This window comes from Ahaetulla prasina, chromosome 6 (assembly GCF_028640845.1).
Source record: "Ahaetulla prasina isolate Xishuangbanna chromosome 6, ASM2864084v1, whole genome shotgun sequence".
Taxonomy (NCBI): Eukaryota; Metazoa; Chordata; class Lepidosauria; order Squamata; family Colubridae; genus Ahaetulla; species Ahaetulla prasina.
In genome coordinates this window covers 20,685,272-20,707,924 of record NC_080544.1, presented here as the reverse complement: position 1 = coordinate 20,707,924, position 22,653 = coordinate 20,685,272, and the positions used below count along the sequence as shown (strand labels likewise).

Below are 22,653 nucleotides of genomic sequence, written 5' to 3'. Positions count from 1 at the left end.
GGACTTATCCAAAAAAGGAAAAGTTTGTGGTTGGGTGCACCTGGAACAAGACAGCCTTACGCAACCTGTTTTTAATTATTAATTTCATTTTCTGAAGCCACACCATGCTATATGTCATTTTACTAACGGTTTTTTTTCCCCACCCCATGGAAAACAACATTAATTGTTGATTTGAAATGTATGTGTGCCAGGACATGTAAGATCAGCTCTTTCCTTTATTAACATATGAAGCTTCAGAGGAAGATCTAGTCAGCAGGATTCCTTAGGCCCTGGTTACTCCTTTGTCAAATGAAGCAAATCTTCATTAACATCAGTATAAGATTAACTCAGGGTTTAAGAAGGGGAATAATGAGGAATACTCATTCCATTTCAAAGTTAATTTCTAACTAAGGCTTTCTCTCTTACTTTCCACAAACACACATTTTTTGTTTTGTAGATGTGCTTTAATTTGGTCCAAAGTGATATTTGTCTCTGTACCTTCCCCCCTCTCTCCTCCCCCTGAAATTTCTGTTTATTGACAACAACACAAAACAAACAGCCTGCATTGTTGCAGTACAATTTAGATCCTATTGTGAAACCATATATCTTTGTGTGCAGGAAATCATAAGCTGAGAAAATAAACAGGCAGAAGCGTTAGCAGTGGAGGGTTTTAGAATATATGCCTGAGATGTATCAACAACCTTCAAAAATAATTAAAGTTAATTAATTACTTGTACGTATTTAAAACCAAAATCAAAGTATCAAACTTAGTTGGCACTTTGTTGTAACTTCAGCTAAAAATCGTTTTCTTTTTAATAATTTTCTTAATTTCCTGGTCTTGGTTATACTTGACAGTATTGGGCATTATTACAATAATCAATGAACTTAAATTCTGAAGGAACATCTCTCACCACACTTTTCATTTACTGATCTATTTAATGAATTTATACCTCAACCTTTCAACCGAAGAATGATCCTCAAGGCAATAGAGTAAAATATAAAACTAAAATGTTTAAAGCATGCATCTTACATCACAATACATTTACATCGTAACATTTTTTATCATGAGTGACAGCAGATAAACTGGAATTGAATCTGAGCAGAGTTTGAATTCGGAGTTTTTGGTTGAGTTTATGAATATACAGTAGGAACCTAATTAAATCCAACAAACTTGTGTAGAATTTCTTTTTTCTTTTTAAATTAAAGAAAACCACGGGATCACTGCCTTTATGGCTACATATTCTTGAAAACAAATCCTTGTCACAACTAGATTTTTGTTTGTTCTTGGTCTGTTTGATTTGGTTCACAGAATTCTAGCTACAGTAATATTAATGAAAATAACTTGCTATGTAAGTGCTAAGGAAATACTGATGGATGAAAGCACATGGTGGAAAGGAAAGAAGGTTAGGTAAATTGTATCTCTTTTGCTTTTGAATTTTCCTGAGGTATCTGGCTGGCTACTATTAGGAAAGGAAAGGAAAACTATCAAGTCAAACTCCACTCCTGGTGACTTTGCAGACATTGTTTTGGAGTTGTTTTGGAGAAAAGTATAGAAATGGTTTGAAGTTTTCTTTCTCCTCAATGTTTTTCCACCACCCAGTCCAGCCTAAAGCACTAGTATTCCTTGGAACTCACCCATTCACATGGTTATTAGATCTGAATCTAATGAAAGAGCTTTCAGTGTTAACAGAAAATGCATATTCTGGCTGAAAAAGGTGCCTATGTTTTGACAAATAAAAATCTAACCCTAGTATCCAAAGAAACCCACAGCAATGATGGTTATCATTCAACCTCTGGTAAGAGAGAACTGAAAGAGGGAATAATAGCAGAAGTATCAGCAGAGGGAGAATTGATAGATAAATAAATATGTAGATTTAAAACCATCAAGGGACTGATTGCACTGCTTATTCCTTTCTCTTTTAATATTAAACCGACTACAGACCACAGTTTATGGATTGTAATTTTAATATAGTTAGACCATGTATAATTGACTGGATTTTATCATAGATTTTAGTAGTTATTATTTTATACTAGCATTTTAAAATTGTATATTTATTGAGTGTTTTTATTTGTTCTGGTCTATGACTGTAATAAACTGAATTAAAACCATCAAGGAATGTAAAAAGCACCATTATGAAAAAATGTTTACAAAAATGTGAATTTTAGCTCATGCATTTTCAAACTGTGCTCAATTGCTTGATGGAATCAAAAACATGGAAGACAAACCTCAAAGGAATATAAACTTCAGGTTTATTCAGTTGCATTAAAGGTATTTGCTAAAGAAACAGCTAAGGCAAGATTCACAAATGATTGGTGTTGAGCCCAAGCTCAGATATTCTCTTTGTAAAAAAATAACAATTCTCTGTTAAAATGATTGTTCTAATTATATACGAAAGAGCCCGTTTGGTATAGTGATTTAGGCATTAGGCTAGAAACCAGGAGACTGTGAGTTCTAGTCCCACCTTGGACATAAAGTCAGCTGGGTGATCTTGGGCCATTTACTTTCTCTCAGTCCTAGAAAGGAAGCAATAATTTAAAAACAATAATGAAAAGTCTTTCAAAAAAAAAAAAAGTAGGCATCTGCTCAGGCAGTCTCCAAGAATCAGAAACAAATAAACGGGGGGGAAAAATAAGACATCAAAATCTAGGATATATACATTTTCCTTCATTTACTTGCCCCATCTCATCAAAGGTTTTTAATTTTTTTTAATTGCAAAAATTGTCAAGGTATTTAGAAGCGACTGCAGGCAAATTTCATCTGCTATTCAAATTCACTCCAGAACATCACCAGCTCCATTATTTATTGGCAGAAAAAGGCTACAAATATAGTACAGTATATACTAAACAATTCAGAACAAGCATCCATTACAAGTTCAAGCTTGCATCCATTAAGCTTCTACCTCTGGGATTCTTGTTTGATCAAAGTTTAATTTCCAGGCCCTCAAGGATTGAAAAGTGGTTACCGTATATACTCGAGTATAAGCCGAGTTTTTCAGCACATTTTTTGTGCTGAAAAACGTCCCCTCGGCTTATACTCGGGTCTATACGGCTTATACTCGAGTTTTGTTTTTTTTTAAGCCCCTCGGCTTATACTCGAGTATATACGGCTTATACTCGAGGTTTTTTTTTTTCTTTTTTTCACATTTTACCGGACTGAAGCCCTGCCGGTGCAGTGAGAGGGCGGGGCGGGGGAGCCGCCAGCCTTCTCAGCTGAGGGAGGGAGGGTTTCCCCAACCGGTAGGTGCCTCATTTCCCACCCTCGGCTTATACTCGAGTCCCCAGTTTACCCCAGTTTTTGGGGTAAAATTGGGGACCTCGGCTTATACTCGGATCGGCTTATATTCGAGTATATACGGTAATTCTTAACCAGTCGCTAACAAAAGTCATTCAACTGCTGTCTGATAAAGTTCTGAACCAAAGGAGGGTCTGGTACGTGTCCTCATAAAACCAGGCTGAGAGCTAAATGAGAGTGCAATGAAGCTTTTCTGTTCCCATGCTCCTGGCCTTCTCCTCCAGAAAAGTGGGCCTTCCAGGAAGAACAATGGGCTGTACCAGCAAGGGAGTTAGTTACAGAAGGTCTGTGTACGAGTAGAAGCAGATGAGACATTTGCAAAGAAATCTTTTAGTCAGGCCCTGGTCCCTTAATCCAGGGGTCTCCAACCTTGGCAACTTTAAGACTTGTGGACTTCAACTCCCAGAGATCCTCAGCCAGCAAATCCACAAGTCTTAAAGTTGCCAAGGTTGGAGACCCCTGCCTTAATCTACCCTTATCACACTCTCTGTGATAAGGCAATGCCACCTTCATCCATGTTTCTTTCTGTTGCTATAAGCTGCACTGAACTTAAAACCTACTTATTTCGTCTTGCTGGACTCGCTTAAATTTTATATTATTAAATTGATTTATGGGTTTTAAATTTTTTAGTAAATTTTAGAGGGAATATTTTTATCTATAAGTAGCCAAATTAAATAAGTTTTTTAAGGGTTGTTTTTAGTTTTGTATTGTTGTTTTCTTTCTGTATTTTATTTGTGGCTGTACACCGCCCTGAGTCCTTTGGGAGAAGGGCGGTCTATAAATAAAAATATTATTATTATTATTATTATAAAGTAGAGCAAGGCACCTTTGGTGGGAAGGTAATAGTGTCCCGTGCACCCGAACTTCCGGTAGGCCCATTTTTTGCCGTCCCCAAGCCTCCACGCGTCCCCAAGCCTCCACGCGCACTTAACTGCATCCAAAACAGGCCACGTGGGGACTCCTGGGAGAGGCGGGAGGGGCGGAGCCAGCCAGGAGTGGGATTTGGGGGTTCTCCAACCTGCACAGAATCTTAGCTAGAGGTTCTCCTGAACCCCTAGCAGCCCAGCCCTGGTGAGGGTCACATTTCACCTTTGAATAGAACAGGGCACTGGATAAAAAAGAATAAAAACTTAATTGTGATATTCATTTGCATCTCACTGAAATTAAATGTACAATTGTTTTCTAATAATGTATTTAATCATAACGTTCACCTTCTTTGACTTGAAAAATTCCATTCATCTCTAGCAATTGAAGTCCTTGTGTTAAAATTACTCCCAGGCTGCTCCTGGCTGACTTCCATCTGAAGGCTGCAAGATTTGCTGCTCTTTTGCACCCCAGTCACCATGTTCAATTTTCCATATTATGTTGACTGAAAGATTATTTTCCATGCCTTCAAACACTCTTTTTTTTTTTTTTTTTTACATTTATATCCCGCCCTTCTCCGAAGACTCAGGGCGGCTTACAGTGTATAAGGCAATAGTCTCATTCTATTTGTATATTTTTTACAAAGTCAACTTTGTAAAAGTTGACTTTGTAAAAAACCCAACAATCTGGGTCCTCATTTTACCTACCTTATAAAGGATGGAAGGCTGAGTCAACCTTGGGCCGGGCTTGAACCTGCAGTAATTGCAGGCTACTGTGTTCTAATAACAGGCTTCTTGACAGCCTGAGCTATCACGGCCCTTACAGGCTGAAAGCAAAGTATAATCATGTACTTCTTTCAACTTTCCATATCAAACTTCACAATTCATGGTTCTCCCCATTAAGTAACAGGATCTCAGGGTTTATACGGTTCCAATAAATTTAGCTATATAATTTATGGGGTCTCAGAAGAATTTGGTTTGACTCATTTTGATGTCCAGATCTCTATCATACAACCTAACTTCAGTAAAATTGTATCTCCAGCCTGCAATGAAATCCAGTATCGCTGAGCTTGTCGATCAAAAGGTCAGCAGTTCAGCGGTTCGAATCCCTAGTGCCGCGTAATAGAGTGAGCTCCCGTTACTTGTCCCAGCTTCTGCCAACCTAGCAGTTCGAAAGCATGTAAAAAATGCAAGTAGCGAAAGTAGGGATCACCTGTGGTGGGAAAGTAACAGCATTGAAGTGCACTCGGAGACTCCAGTTAGTCCAGAATGCAGCTGCGCGGGTGATTGAGGGAGCTCTACGTTGCTCCTGGGTAACACCACTCCTGCGCAGTCTGCACTGGCTATCTGTGGTCTTTCGGGTGCGCTTCAAGGTTCTGGTCACCACCTTTAAAGCCCTCCATGGCTTAGGGCCCAGGTACTTACGGGACCGCCTGCTGTTACCTTATGCCTCCCACCGACCCGTACGCTCTCACAGAGAGGGTCTTCTCAGAGTGCCGTCCGCCAAGCAATGTCGGCTGGCGGCCCCCAGGGGAAGGGCCTTCTCTGTTGGAGCACCTACCCTCTGGAACGAACTTCCTCCCGGTTTGCGCCAACTACCTGACCTTCGGACCTTTCGCCGGGAATTAAAAACTTATTTATTTATCCAAGTGGGACTGGCTTGATTTTTTTAGATTTTTTAAATTTTTCAAATTTTTAATTTTGAGTAATTTTATATGGGGTATTTTAGGCTGGGTCAATTTGACGGTTTTAATTTGGCCATTATTGAATATGTATTTTAATTTGATATTTTAATTTTGTATATTTAACTGTTTTAACTTTGGCTGTACACCACCCTGAGTCCTTCGGGAGAAGGGCGGTATAAAAATTTATATAAAAATTTAAATAAATAAATAAATAAAATAAAATTCCGTGCGCCTTTGGCATTGAGTCATGCCGGCCACATGACCATGGAGACAGCGCTAGTTCTTGGCTTTGAAACAGAGATGAGCACCGCCCCCTAGAGTTGGGAATGACTAGCACATATGTGCGAGGGGAAGCTTTACCTTTTATCTCTATAAGTAACTGGAATAAAAAAGAGATTTATCAGCTATAGACCAGACACTGTTGTTTTTTGTTAAATGAGGGAAGCATGAAATGACACAAAATGTGCAGAAATAATTATACTCCTAGAAGAACCATCCATGTGTAGTGTACATACAATAAATTATGTTTACTGCCGATTTTAAATATATTTATTCCTACTTCAAGGAGCTCAAGATGACTCGCACTGTTGTGTTCTCCCTATTTACATTGTATTTCTATAACAATCTTGCAGAGCTTAAAGAAGATGCTAGTGGGATGAGCAATGATCTTCATGACCACATCAAGATCTGAACTTGAATCAGACCCATTCCAGCCACACTGGGCCTTCCCCATGGCAGTCCCTGCATCATTGAGTCAACTCAGAAATATAGCAGCAAGGTATTTGTTCCACCCATTGCCATTCCCTATCCTGCCATTATTGCCTGTTTCAAGTGACTGCAGTCACACAGCTTCCCTCCAAGTCAGGGATCAGCAACCTGCGGCTCTGGACCCGCATGTGGCTCTTTCATCCCTCTGCTGCGGCTCCCTGTTGCTGGTCGGCTCCACAATTGATAGGGCTTTCGGTTAGGACAGGTAGAGGAAAAAGGATGCTGCGCTAGGAGACTCTATGGCTGGGGAACCGACTCCCAGTTGTCAGAGGAAAAAGGACGCCGTGTTAGGAGACTATGATGGGGGAACCAGACTTCCGATCAGCTCCAGGACTGGAACAGGGGCTTCCGATTAGGACCTTTGTGGCTCTTTGAGTGTTTAAGATTGCTGACCCCTGCTCCAAGTGAATGGGCAAGAAGACCTAACTGATTGTATACTGTATATCCTTAAGTTGCGCTTGGTGAATTTTGGAATAGAAGAAAAGATTAACATCAATACAGCTAAGCACAACTGAAGCCTGTCTGGGGAAGGCAAAGACAACACTGTGGGCAATAGTAGGGAAAAATGTATGTATCAGTGCCATAATTAGCCCTAAAATTGACTTTCCATGCTCTGTATCATAGGTTCTTTTCTCACTGTTGAAGATGTAGTGTTCTCCAACCGTCTTTGAGTCAATAGAAGATAACACCACCCTAACCTTTGCTGGCTACATTGCCGAACTTTCTCCTACACCTATTGCCTGTGTTCCCATCAGGTTCAAGCAGAGGTGGTATTCAGCAGGTTCTGACCAGTTCTGGAGAACCGGTAGTGGAAATTTTGATTAGTTCGGAGAACCGGTAAATACCACCTCTGACTGGCTTCGCCCCTATCTATTCTCTGCCTCCCGAGTCCCAGCCGATCAGGAGGAAATGGGGATTTCACAGTATCCTTCTCCTGGAGCTGGGTAGGAATGGGGATTTTACAGTATCCTTCCCCTGCCCCGCCCACCAAGCCACGCCCACAGAACCAGTAGTAAAAAAAATTGAATCCCACCACTGGGTCTGAGGATCTGAGTGACAAAGCTTAGCAGATTTTATGCACTTTGGACAGCCACTTTGACCTCTACTGAACAGAAATAAGTTGCCACGGTAACGTTTATGTCATGGTTTAGATGCAAATAGAGAGACCCAACAAGAGTTGTGAATGGTTTCATCACTAACTCAGACTGATTTTGGGTACCTGTGATGAGACTCTTAAGTTTAGAAAAAGTAAATCGTAATTTGAATAGAGGCAGAATGAGGAAACCATTCGTCCCAGGACGAATCCCAGGTTATCTTAGGGGAGAACACCCAAAGGGCTCAGAAAATATATGAACTCTGGAAAGTGTGCAAGAGATTTTAGGAGAACCTGGATGTCTTTCAAATTACTCCTAGTAGTTGAAAGAGATCATGAACTCGGAAGAAATATAAAGCCAAAATGCTTTATGCAGTAATATAGGGACCAACATTTAAAATTTGAAATTTGAATTTGAAATACCTAGAAAAGGATACGATGGAATAATTAGATTAGATTAACAGAGTTGGAAGGGACCTTGTAGGTCATCTAGTCCAACCCCCTACCCAAGCAGGAGACCTAAAGAGGAGGAAAGAATTGTGCGGGTTCAACAATTCATACTCAAGGCTTAGAAGCTCAGGTAAAAATAACACAGGGTTTGTTCTTCCTTTTTAGAGAGTTTCAAACTGAAACCATTTTAACTCTGAGCTCAGCAAACATACGGAAATAATTTACAAGGAAAAGTCACAAAAAGGTCATACGATTCTCAAAACGGACCTGTTTTATTCCCCAATAGGAATTCATATGATGCAGGGGAACCTTAAAGAAACAGGTGAGTAAGAAGCGATGTGCCATTTTATACAATTGATCCTCGAGTTATGACCATAATGGAGCCTGCCAAGGTGATCAAGACGGTCACATGATCAATCCAATTTTATGATCTTTTGGCCATGGTCATTAAGCAAAGGCTGAGATTATGGAGCAAAACCAACGGTTTGCTATGGATGCAGTTTTGCTGCAGAAATGCCAACCTACAGAGTGCTCAAACTGCAGTCATGTGACCAGGGGTGCCAACTGTTGGAACTTCAGATCCAGGTCATGGGTGTCCTCCAGTTAGGCCCATCATAACTTTAAACAGTCACTAAGTGACTGGTCATAAATTGAGAACTTCCTGTGCAGTTCTGCTGTTAGTTCCCCTGTATCCTTAAGCATTAACCGTTGTCTAAATAAGGGGTAGCGTAGGTGCTGTCACAAGGAATGCTAGTTAGGTGCAAAGGCCAACCAGAAACAAATGGGACTAATTTTAGGAGCCAAGCCTGTAAAATGTTGAAATTAAAACTCCCGCCAGAATAATCTTCACTTTGATGAACCGTACTGTATTGTTTCTTTTCATTTTTGGAAATGATCGATTCTGAAGCGTGGAGTTTCTCTGTAGTCCTGTTTGAGCAGGAGAAGTAATAGAAACTCATGCTCTGTAGCAGTCACATACCTTCTTCCTGAGAACATTATAAGAATACCAAGAAAAAGACAGAACAGGCTAACATCTGGAAACACTCTGAACTCCCACTAAAGTACAACAGTGGGCTTTCTTTCCGGTTATAATTCTGTTATTATTAAAACATTTCCTCTGCAACTGCTAATAATGATCACCTTGTAATTTCAGACGTTTTGTGGCAATGGGTTACCAATACCCCTCAGTTTTATAGATTCAAACAGGATAATGAATATAGAAAGGACCATCATGTAGCTTAATTATGGGAATGTTTAATTTGCATCCTGCTTTTCTTTCCAGAAAACTGATTGTTCCCTCTCTTGTATGTATTCTGTACGTATTTCAATCCCTCTACAAAATCTCTTTCAGGCCGAAGGCTCTTCTTATCATGGTTACTGAATACAGAAAGGTTAATTTGCCCACTATTTGGGGGAAGGAAATAGAACTGATAATGTAAAGTTTAACACAGGCACAACCACAGTTCAAACGTTCTTGCAAGACCAGCCAAACTTCTCCATACAAAGCCTCTTTCCATCCAGAGTGTGGCCTCAGATGTTGGAGCTTGGCCGTCCCAAGGTTTCTTGCCAGGATTGAAGAGATCTGAGATCATCAATCATTGTAATACAAAGCAGATTCCTCTTTTGTAAGTTATTTTGGGAAAGCCATCAGGAGTTCTGTAAACTAATTGTAACTGACTATGGACCTGCCTGTAAGAAATATTCTACAGTGGGATTAGATTAACAGAGTTGGAAGGGACCTTGTAGGTCATCTAGTCCAACCCCCTGCCCAAGCAGGAGACCCTACACCATTTCTGACAAATGGCAGTCCAATCTCTTCTTGAAAGACTCCAATCATGAAGCTCCCACAAATTCCGAAGGCAAGCTCATTGGTTGATTGTTCTCACTGTCAGAAAGTTTCTCTTTATTTCCAGATTGAATCTCTCCTTGTTGAGTTTCCATCCATTATTCCTTGTCTGGCCTTCAGGTGCCTTGGAAAATAGCATGACCCATTTCTCTCCATGGCAGCCCCTCAAATGTTGGAACACTGCTATCATGTCTCCCCTGGTCCTTCTCTTCACTAGACTAGCCATGCCCAGTTCCTGTAGCCATTCTTCATATGTTTTAGTCTCCAGTCCTCTAATCATCCTGGTTGCTCTTCTCTGCTCTCTTTCTAGAGTCTCAACATCCTTTTTATAGTGTGGCGACCAAAACTGGATGCGGTATTCTAAGTGTGGTCTTACTAAGGCTTTATAGCGTGGTATTAGTACCTCACTTGATCTTGATTGTATCCCTCTATTAATGCAGTTTAGGATTGCATTGGCTTTTTTGGCTGCCGCTGCACACTGCTGCCTCATATTTAGCTGGTTGTCCACTAACATTCCAAGATCCCTTTCACAGTTGCTGCTATTAAGCCTAGCATCATCCAGTCTATATGTATACTTTGGTATTTCTTGACTAAGTGTAAGACTTTACTTGTCTCTACATGATGGCAAAGGTGTTAAGATAGGGAAAAGGAGAGCTAAGTTTAAATCCACCCCCTCCCCCACAAAGAAAGGTTATTGGGTGACATTGAACTAGCCATTTTCTCCCAGCCAGATTGTTATGGGAGCAAAATGGAGGTTGCATGCTGCCTTAAGTTCCCAAAAAAAGGGCAGGATATATAACTAACAACAACTTAATTAATGGGACATAGGGCAAAGAAGCAAACCTTTTATGGTATATTTCGCAGACCACCATCTACTAAGGCATTAGCTATTTAGGAGATTGTCCATTAGAAGGAAATGGTTTGTTAGGTCGAACAGAGAACTCAAGAGTAAAAATATTTATCTGATGCAAACAAAACCATGACCAGAAACTCTTTCATGAATGATAAACTGTCTTGCACTGCTGACTCAAGTGGCACATGGAAGAGGAAACAGCTTTCTTTTCACTGTGTATGTCTCTCCTGCAGTAACTTTAGAAGGACACACAAATAATTCAAGTGTGTTACTAAGCTACTCAGGTGACTGCTTTGTTTTTTTAGCCATGCCTCAAGCACCTGAATCCCCATTTTTTGTCTCAAGAAGCAAGTTAAGCAAGATTAACCAAGATAAAATTGTCATTTATTCTTCTTAGCTTCCAATCTTATTAAAAGCATTGGCCAGAACTCTGTTAAGTATACATTTCTCAGTGATGGCTAAATTACTGTTCCAGCCAAGCTATCTGTCATTAGTCAAACTAGAAGTCTCAAAGAAAATTTGTTGCATTCATAAGGCACCATCAAATGTTTAGGCAAAAGGAGTCTGGTAACACCTTCTCTGAGCATAATTTTTATTAATAGACATTCTAGAAAGAGTGCAGAGAAGAGCTACAAAGGTGATTAGGGGACCGGAGGCTAAAACATATGAAAATGATTGCAGGAATTGGGTACGTCTCAGTGGTGGGTTTCAAAAATTTTTACTACTGGTTCTGTGGGTGTGGCTTGATGGGTGTGGCATGGCCTGGTGGGCGTGACTTGGTGGGCATGGGATGGAAGGATACTGAAAAATCCCCATTTCCTCCCAATCAGCTGAGACTCAGGAGGCAGAGAATAGATGGGGGTGGGGCCAGTCAGTATTTTTACTACCGGTTCTCCAAACTACTCAAAATTTCCACTACCGGTTCTCCAGAACTGGTCAGAACCTGCAGAAACCCACTTCTGATACATCTAGTTTAATGAAGCAAAACATAAACAAAACCCGTAAAAAAGCAGAAATTAGACTATTTTGGATATGTGATGTGACACCCGGAAAAATACGGCATCCTTCACTTAATCCTCCAAGGAAAGATTGAAGGCAAACGAGGTCCAGGCAGAAGAAGAACATCATGGTTTCAAAATCTAAGGAACTGGTTTGGACAAAACTCAGCAACACTTTTTTGTGCAGCTGCTGATAAAGATCGGATCGCCAACATGATTGCCGATGTCCGATGACGGATATGGCACAAGAAGAAGAAGAAGTTTAATGAAAAGAAGGATTGGGAGTGACATGATAACAGTCCTTCAATATCTAAGGCTACCACATAGAACAGAGGATCAAGCTATTCTCCAAAGCACCAGAAGGCAAGACAAGAAGCAATGAATGGAAGTTTATCAAAGGGAAATCCAATGTACAACTAAGGAGAAATTTCCTGACAGTTAGAAAATTAACAAATGGAACAGCTTGCCTCAAGAAGTTGTGGGTGCTCTGAAGGTTTTAAAGAAGAGATTGGACAACCATTTGTCTGAAATGGTATAGGATTTCATGCTTGAGCAGGGGGTTGGGTTAGAAGACCTTCCAAGATCCCTTCCAACTTTGTTATTCTGTTACATAAGCTTTCATGAGCTGCAGCAAACTCACCAGTCCTTAGCATTGGTCACCATAGAATTTTTTTTTTACTTTTATTTAAATAAAAGTAGACTTCAAAATGGAAATAGTATATACTCGAATATAAGCCGATCCGAGTATAAGCCGAGGTCCCCAATTTTACCCCAAAAACTGTGGTAAACTGGGGACTCGAGTATAAGCCGAGGGTGGGAAATGAGGCACCTACCGGTTGGGGAAACCCTCCCTCCCTCAGCTGAGAAGGCTGGCGGCTCCCCCGCCCCGCCCTCTCACTGCACCGGCAGGGCTTCCGTCCGGTAAAATGTGAAAAAAAGAAAAAAAAAACTCGAGTATAAGCCGTATATACTCGAGTATAAGCCGAGGGGCTTTAAAAAAAACAAAAACTCGAGTATAAGCCGTATAGACCCGAGTATAAGCCGAGGGGAAGTTTTTCAGCACAAAAAACGTGCTGAAAAACTCGGCTTATACTCGAGTATATACGGTAGTTGAGCTACACCGTCAAAAAAAAAATATTGCTCTTGATGGATGCCCTTGGGCACAAGAAATCTTTGACAATGGTAAAGGCAAATTGCTATGGATGGCTTTTACTGGGACGTCTAGCTAGGCACAAATGCTAACGTAGGGTCAGAATTTTGTGCTTCTTGTTACAATGCAAAATAAATGGCAACCTCTGGAGGCAGTTTAAATCTGTACACAAAGTGAACCGATTGCCAGTATTGCATCTCCACAGATACATTTATGGAGATTCTCAGTCATCCACGTCATGATTACCCCGAAGATGTTTTTTTTTCCCAAAAGGCAATTGGGCTTTGTGCTTTTTTCTTTGAAAACGTTTTGCTTCTTATCCAAGAAGCTTCTTTCCATTCACCATCAGTCAGTTAGAATTTGAAGAAGCTTCTTGGATGAAAAGCAAAACATTTTCAAAGAAAAAAATCAAGAATGTCCAGTTGCCTTTTGGGGAAAAAAACACCTTTGGGATCTCCACAAATACTTCTTCTCTTCTGCCTCTGTTCTCAATCAGTTTTTAACTGATGCACTTCATTCACTCCCTTTCAAAGAGAACTAAAATGCAGAATTAGATCTGTCATCTAATATTTTGAAAGAAGCAACTGGATGCCCATTTTCATCATCTTAAGTGGGAGTTTCTGAGACCAGACATAATTTCTCTAAGGGGAAAAACAGCTTCATATAAGCATTTTAGATGGAAAAGTGCCAATCCTCTAGTTGTGTATCCCATCATCACTTATTGTTGCCATGTTGGCTGTGGTTGAAAAGTACTTGAATTCATCTGGAAGTCACAAATAGATTTATTATCAGTACTAAAGATTTATTTAGTAAAGGCATCCTGATTTACCGTATTTTTCGGAGTATAAGACACACCTTAATTTTTGGGGAGGAAAATAAGAAAAAGGCTTGGCAGGTGGATCGGCCTCCCGGAACACCCCCAATCAACTGTTCCCAGAGGTGAATTTTAGCAACAGGTTCCTTGGTTGTGAGCTCTGTGCCTTGCTTTTTTTTCCTGCCTCTGAAACTCTGTTTCAGAAAAAAACTTTTCTGAAAGCCTCCGGAACAAAGCTTCAGAAAAAAAGCCTCTGAAGCTCTGTTTGGGGGCTTCTTTTCTGAAGCTCTATTTGGGGGGTTCTTTTCTGAAGCTCTGTTTCAGAGCTTTGCTTCATTTCTGATGCTTTTTTCAGTCTCTAAAACCTCTGTTTGAGAAGCTGGGCGGGGCTACATTCGGAATAGAAGACGCATCCAGATTTTCACCCTCTTTTTTGGGGGGAAAAAGGTGCGTCTTATGCTCCGAAAAATACAGCAGTTCATTTTTTCAACATGGCACTTTTCCTAAGAATTGTTTAGTAGGTTTATCAAGCTGGGATTCCCCCAAATTTCATGTGACAATTCTTCAAAATTCTCATTCTCAAGTTAAGCAAGAAACAAGAGCAAGGGAAATAATCCTCAAAGAATTAAGGGTTTGTTTCCACTCACTGTTTCACACGAAGGAATCACATCAATCCTAGTCCAGGGGTGTCAAACTCGCGACAACACATTGTCATCACGTGACCTATCCCTTCGCTAAACCGGGGGTGGGTATGGCCAGCAGCATGTGAAGTATCCAGCCCACGGGTTGCAAGTTTGACAGCCCTGCCCTACTACCAAAGTCTACTCAGGTACAATGACATAAAACAAACTTCTTAACCTGATGCTCCCCAGCTGAGTCAGAATTCAACTCTTATAACCCAAACACATCTGAAGACTATCAAGGTCTGAGCCCAACCTAAGAAATAGGGCCATTTTAAATTACTGCATTTAAGGATTGCATCGCTTAAATAAATAGATCTCAAAAGTGTGAATTTTCAGCCTCTCTCCTCTGAAAAGTTCCATTAAAAATATCTTGCAATCCTTTTCTTTTTCTTTTTTTATCAAATCCCCAGAACTTAATTGGAAACCACTTGATTTCTTCTTGCAAAAAATTCTTCCTGACCAATACACTGGATGAATTGTATTTCTTGGCAGCCATATGTGTGCTGAGGCCCCCCTTGTGGATCCAGTTGCAGGATCAAGGAAAGAGTTGTTGTTTGTACTTATCAAAGGAAGGAAAGCATTTGGCTTTCCTTTCTGCGGAATCAAGTTTCTTACACTTTTACTTATATGTAGGTGTCACAAAAATGCACAAACCTCCCATTTTGTAATCTTAAGTAGATCAATCTTTGCCAACTGAAGTAAAAATATACAATTTTAAATGGTTAAGAGCCTGGGTTTAAGATTGAGAATTATACAAAACTTATAATTTATTAAAACAACACAGACTGCTGACATAGTTAATGTAATTGAGATTCTAATTTTATTTGCGGCTATATTTTTCCCTCTTTTTTTTTTTTAGAAAAAAAAACAGGTGGGTTGTTTATCTAAGGTCATTAGGCGTCTCTGGAGGAGATGCCTGAGCTCAAATAAAAAGGCTTTCCTCTTTTTTAATTAACAGCAGCAGGAGATTCTCAAAAGCTCCAAAGTCAGATCCCACTTAGCTCCCACACCAAAGAAGAGAAAAATCCTGTTGTCCTTTCTGCACCTCTCCATGTCCTCACACACACACAACTGCATGATCATAGATGCTAATCAGCCTGTGCCACCAGAATGGCTGGACCTTTTCTTAAAAGTTTATCCATGCCCCACTACAGGTAGTCATTGCTACCAACCTGCCTTCCATTGAGGACCTGTATATTGCACGAATCAAGAAGAGGGCCGTGAAAATATTTACAGACCCCTCGCATCCTGGACATAAACTGTTTCAACTCCTACCCTCAAAACGACGCTATAGAGCACTGAACACCAGAACAACTAAACACAAGAACAGTTTTTTCCCGAAGGCCATCACTCTGCTAAACAAATAATTCCATCAACACTGTCAAACTATTTACTGAATCTGCACTACTATTAATCTTCTCATAGTTCCCATCACCAATCTCTTTCCATTTATGATTGTATGACTATAACTTGTTGCTGGCAATCCTTATGATTTATATTGATATATTGACCATCAATTGTGTTGTAAATGTTGTGCCTTGATGAACGTATCTTTTCTTTTATGTACACTGAGAGCATATGCACCAAGACAAATTCCTTGTGTGTCCAATCACACTTGGCCAATAAAAATTCTATTCTATTCTATTCTAGTCCTCAATTTATAACCACAATGGAGCCCAAAATTTATGTTAAGAGAAACATTTGTCAAGTGAGTTTTGCCCCATTTTATGACCTTTCTTGTACAGTTGTTAAGTGAAGCATTGCAGTTGTTAAAACTAGTAACATGGTTGTTCAGTGGATCTGGCTTCCCCATTGACTTTGCTTGTCAAAAGGTCGCAAAAGGTGATCACACGACCCCAGGACACTGCAACCGTCATAAATATGAACCAGTTGCCAAGCGTCTGAATTTTGATCACATGACCATGGGGGTGCTGCAATGGTTGTATGAAAAAGGGTCATAAGTCACTTCTTTCATTGCCATTGTGACTTTGAAGAGTCATTAAATGAGTAATTGTAAGTCGAGGATTACCTGTACTGCACGTGTACTAGCCCTAGAAGCTAACAATCAGTTAAAACAATACTGCACAATTTTAGAATCCTTTAAAAGCAAGAGTAACAAGACATTATACAAGAGAAAGATTATCTAATAAACGAAAGCAGATCCAACAGCTATTCATCTTTGGGACTAGGCATTGCTTTTGATGAAAAGCAGTCTAAGCATAATTATAATAATTATTTAAATAAAATCTACATCAATACCTTTCTACATAGGCAGTACATCACCTGACATTATCATCACAAGCAAGGACTTCCACAATTTAGCAGAATAACAAGAATTGGAAGGGATCTTGAACATCTTCTAATCCAAATCCCTGCTTAAGCAGGAGAAAGCTTTCCAGAAAGTGGCTGTCCTTAAAAGCCTCCAGTGATGAAGCACCCATAGCTTCTGAAGGCAAGCCTTTCTGCCATTTGTACCTCCCCACCCAGTTTCAACAAGCAAAATCAATAGGGAAGCTGGCAGGAAAAGTTGCAAGTCACAGTTATAAGATGGCTTACTTAATTATGTCGATTCGCTTAACGATCACAGCAAAAAAGGTTGTAAAAGTTGGAATGTCACATGATGCCTCACATAATGACTGTACCCCTTAGAAACTAATTTTCTGGTCCCTATGATGGTCTTAAATTGATGATTATATTTATGGATCATATGGCAGTCTGGAGGCAGACTGGTATGAAGAGACAGTACCTAATGCATTTAAAACGAACATATAAACAGCTTACTCCTTCTAGATATGAGTATCCACTAACACCCTCAATGATGCATTCTGGATCAAATACAACTTCTGAAGGTTCTTGAAGAACCATCTCAAGCAATGTTAAGGAATGTGTTACTATGAATAGGTCTGAATCCATGAGGAGCTGATATTGTTGTTGACGCCAGTTGAAGCCAACAAATACATTTCTGACAAGAGTTGCTACCCAAGTCTCTAGTCTAGATGCAAAACTTGAATCCTTAAGAGTGCCATGTCTTTATGCAAAGTTGTCTCTCACCTATAACAACTGACTTCCTTTTCCAGAGCCCATTTTTTCTCTGATTAGGAGAATCTATCTTATCTGCAATAGGTCTCAATTTATGAGCTTGTATCCAGCTTTAATGCTATTAAACGCAGACCAGCAGCTTTCCTGGTAAGAATGTGTGTGTCATCATCATTCCTGACTGCGCAATCACTACTCTAACGGTCTCCCAAGCATTTTGCACAGACTGGCTGAGGAATTCTGGGGGAAGGCTGGGAGGCTATCGGAGTAATGTTTAATGGCTTCTATATAATGGCTATAAGCCATCTACTAATTCTAATCAACATGCTCTCATGACTGCAAAATGTTATGAGTCCAGCCTCATTCTGCATACTTCATATATTGCCGCTGACATTGTAAACAAGTGTGCTCTACGGAAATTCAACTAATTATTCACTTGTTTCAATCCTGAGGCCAGCAACCAAAGGTCATTAGTCAAGACCAGTCCACTCCTTCCGTTCCTGCATTTTTCCAATTCAGCTGGTACACAACTGGCAGGGATGTCCAATGTTGCGCAGTCAAAGGCAAAAAATAAATAAATCAGAGTGCTGGCTACCATTCCTTAAATCAAACCGATTTTCCCAGATCACACATACATGGAATACACAAAGTTAATTCTTGAGCCTGGTCTGACCTTCTGAAAAATTATCAGAGTTACCAGTTCTCTAGTTCTAGAAATACTTGACCGGATAGCATTTCCCCAGTAATATCCCAGAAAACAAAATATTCTAATTTTGTTTTTAATGCTATGTATGCATTATGACAATGACATGTAGACTCTGTTTCTTCTAAATGCATATGGAATTAACTTCCTAGTCAATTTTGCATTGGCAGTGACTAACATAATCCCCAAGGGCAATGTGCCCATTAAAATGTTTTGTCTTTGGCAAATTAGAGAACCCAAAGGATTCCCAAATGGTCTTCAAAGCCATTGGCCTGGCTGCCATGCCTGTTGAAGCTCTGGTCTCACTATAGCTATTTTCTGTAAAACGCAAAACTCTTGACATAAAGCATTCATGCAATGTGGACTTGATAGGGTTTTTTTTTCTTTTACCAAACAAAAAAGCTATAAAATAAGCAAGAATGAGAGCAAGAATAATCTCACACCACATGGTCATTATCCTTAAGCAGGGGATTGGGCTAGAAAGACCATCGAGGTCCCTTCCAGCCCCATTATGATCAAGTGCAAGCAGGAGCTTGCAATTTTGTCTACTGTACTTTGCATAGCAGGAAACCATTCTTGCACGTGTCTCTCTCAAGGCCTCAAGTACCTGCCAAGCATGAACAAGAAACTGAGTACTGTACTCAGTCCCTAGAAGTCTGCTGAGATAAAACAGGCTGATGGATCTAAGAACCACTACTGCAGTTTACCCTGGACGTAGATATGCTACTAATGATGTTCATCCATCATTAGAGGACCTTGACATCTAACAGGTTGTGGGCTGTCCACGATGTGTCCGCAGGGGGCTGGTAAGGCCTATACAGGCACGAAACGTCCTGCCACACGTCACACAGACATGTGCGGGCACCATTGTTGCACCATTTGCAGCTCTGGCTTTGCGGAGTGCTCGCTTCTCTTGTGCTGTGGTTGTTCTTCTGTCCTCAGATGTCTGGCAACCTTCGTGGATTAGCATGCGCCATGTAGATCAATCTTGTGCCAGGGTTTCCCAGGAGGTGGTGCCAATATCCAGGGACTTCAAGGTGGTTTTCAACGTGTCTTCGTATCACTTCCTTCGTCCCCCGTGCGAGCGCTTTCCTTGAGACAGCTCACTGTAGAGGAGCTGTTTAGAGATGCGATGGTCTGGCATTCTTGCAACATGTGGGCTTTCATCATATTTGGATTCAGACATGGTAGTGAAATGGAACATGTTCCGTTAGTTCTGAATTAGTGTTATGGGAACCCATCTTTTCTGATATATCAGGCAATAGTGCCCGATGCCATAAGCAACGCACAACATAGTACAATGGGTGAACCTAACTATTGTGATTTATTCCCCACACCAATATGTGTCTCCTTGTTATCAATATTGTACTATATTAATTTATTTGATTCTTTTTCTTAAGCTTTTATTGTTTTAAATGTGGTCTTATATTCTGTAAGCCGCCGTGAGTCTCCATGGGCAAATAGGCGGCAATATAAATTCAATAAATAAATAAATAAATTACTATATATATTTCTATCTATCAGCCTTTATAACTATATACAAGTGCTTCCTGTTATATCGCTTACCTAGGACTTTTGACCATCCTTCATTGCTAACCCTCAGAAATGCAAAGTGTTCTTATTACCGTAATTCTATTTTATGATTCTTAATGAACGTATCTTTTCTTTCATGTACACTGAGAGCATATGCACCAAGACAAATTCCTTGGGTGTCCAATCACATTTGGCCAATAAAAAATTCTATTCTATTCTCTTCTCTTCTCTTCTCTCTCTCTCTCTCTCTTAGAATTGTACCTTAGAATTCTTGATGAACGTATCTTTTATTTTATTACACTGAGAGCATATGCACCAAGACAAATTCCTTGGGTGTCCAATCACACTTGGCCAATAAAGAATTCTCTTCTCTTCTCTTCTCTTCTCTTCTCTTCTCTTCTCTTCTCTTCGAATTGTACCTTAGAATTCTTGATGAACGTATCTTTTCTTTTATGTACACTGCGAGCATATGCACCAAGACAAATTCCTTGGGTGTCCAATCACATTTGGCCAATAAAAAATTCTCTTCTTTTCTCTTCTCCTCTCCTCTCTTCTCTTTTCTCTCTCTCTCAGAATTGTACCTTAGAATTCTTGATGAAGGTATCTTTTCTTTTATGTATACTGAGAGCATATGCACCAAGACAAATTCCTTGGGTGTCCAATCACACTTGGCCAGTAAAATAAATCTATTCTGTGGATATCGAAATTCATGCAGCAAAGAGTTAGCGGTCCTTAAGTGTCATTTTCAACCGGAAAAGCCTCCCCTCCTCTCCCTTCCCGCTCATCTTAGCAATATGTATGGGGCCGGGGGTGGGGGGGGGGAGAAGAAGCCGGGCCACCCTGCACAGCTACGCCTGAAAAACCCCACCCGAGTTTTAAAAACTCAACGAAAAACCCTCCGAGCCCCGACTCAGCGGGAAGAAGCCTCCCTCCGAGACCCAGCGCTGCCTGGCCCTGGGGAAGGAACTCCTCAGCAGCCCCTCGCAACGCCGCTCCTCGCCTGCGCCGCTTCCGAACCCCAACTCGCCTCCCTCAGGATTAAGGTCCGGGGGAGTCCAGATTAAAGGCCGGGCAGGGGGAGCGCGCCGGACCCCCCTCCACAAACCCCGCGGGGAGGTCTGAAAGGGGCAGCGCGGGGCGGCTCCTCGGCGCTCGCTGACTCGTTGACTCACTCACCTACGGCTCGGATGTGGAAGCCCTTGGGGGCCCTCAGCGCCCTGCGGAGCCAGGCGTCGCGGAGGAGCTGGAGGGGCGCCGGGGGGCCTTGCAAGAGGAGCACGCCGCCCCGCAGCCAGCCCTGCAGCCTCACCCGCCCCACGGCGCGCGCCAGCCCGGCGTTCCAGTAGCAGGCGGCGTTGGCGCGGCGGAACGCCTGGAAGACGGCCGCGCCGCGCGCCTCGTCCTCGCAGCCGTCCGCCTCAGCTTCAGCCTCCGCCGCCTCCGCCTCGGCTCCGGCCGCTTCCCGGGGCCCCTGCGGGCGGCGACGCAGGACCAGAGCGAGCGAGCTGGGCGCCAGCTGCACGGAGGGCGACATGCTGCGGGCCGCGCTCTGCCCGTTGTGCCCGTTAGCGCCGCCGCTGCCGCCGCCGCTGCTACCAAGGGAACTGAGTTGTTCCTGGCGAGGGGCGGGGATAAAGCTGGCCCGGCTCCAAGCGAGGGGCAGCGGGGCGAGCTGCTGTGCTGTGCGGCGGCGGCGGCGGCCCCGGAGCCAGAATTGCGCGGTCGCTCGCTCGCCCTCCGAAGCACCTGGAAGAAGGAATCGAGGGGAGGGAGGCTGGCCCGCGCTGCACTGCGCTCTCGTCTGCGAGGCGCACCATTGGTCCCTGCGGGGCTCACGCGGCCTTTGCTCGGGCGGCCGAGCGCCCGCCGAAGCTTCTGCGCCGGGTCCTCATCTGAAGCGAATCCTAGGCTGGTGGTGAGGAACGCTCGTTCCCCCGCCGGTAGGCAATACAATCAATAGGCTGCGCTCGGGGAGGGAGTCCCAAGGGAACACAAAAGTTTGCCTGGCCTGAAATCTTAATGGGCTGGTTGGTTAGCTTTTTAAGTCAAAAAGAGCTCAGCGTCTCTTGGAAAGCTACATTGCACCCCAGGAATCGGGGGGATAACGATGCACCGAGTTATGACTAAGGCAGGAGTCAGCAACCTGCGGCTCCGGAGCCGCATGCGGCTCTTTGGGCCCTCTGCTGTGGCTCCCTGTCAGGTGATCCCACCACTGGCTGGTCCCCGCTCCTTGCCCTCCCCTCCCAGTCACTCCTTGCCTGGCCTGAGAAGGTAAGGGGGGTGATGAGGGATGGAGAAGCGGCCAGGGTAGAGACACAGAGATACAGAGAGGGAGGGAGGGAGATACAGAGAGAGAGAGGGAGGGAGGGAGGGGAGAGATATGTCAAAAGGATTTTGTGGTTCCAGGTGTTCTTTAACAACTGGTTCTCTGCCCTATTGATTGGCTGGGTAGGCATGGCTGGGGGGGGTCATGTGACTGGTGGAAGTGAGTGACATTGTGTTGGCCACGCCCACCCAGGTTTTGTGGCTCCTGGTGTTTTCTTTTCTGTGGGAAACAGGTCCAAATGGCTCTTTTGAATATTTAAGGTTGAAGACCCCTGGACTAAGGGAAGGAGAAGAAGAACCCTTCTAGTGAATGTGAGGATGACCACGCAGGTTTTTCAGAGGTTGAAGAGGGGCATCTGCCCGTTGGTTAACCATTGGAGACTCTCGGGGGAAAAAATGGCTGACAGAATAAAAAGCAATTTTACAAAACTCAGATGACCTGCAAAAATGACCAAAAAGATGAAACATCCCTGAGTAGAAACGGGTGTGGGAAAGATGGGGGAGTAAGGTCACTAAATAAAGTATTTATTTATAAATAGCAATAGCACTTAGACTTATATACCACTTCATAGTGCTTTTACA

General features: G+C 42.1%; 1 protein-coding gene across 1 annotated transcript in view; it reads right to left on the bottom strand.

The window, feature by feature from the left end:
- The window catches only part of STOX1 (storkhead box 1), a 40,491-nt gene extending 18,864 nt beyond the window's left edge, over positions 1–21,627 (bottom strand). The window contains exon 1 of the mRNA XM_058189051.1: positions 20,923–21,627. Coding sequence (XP_058045034.1) covers positions 20,923–21,280 — 358 coding nt within the window. The 5' untranslated portion in view covers positions 21,281–21,627. The remainder of the gene's footprint in view (positions 1–20,922) is intronic.
- Between the last annotated feature and the right edge of the window lie 1,026 nt (positions 21,628–22,653).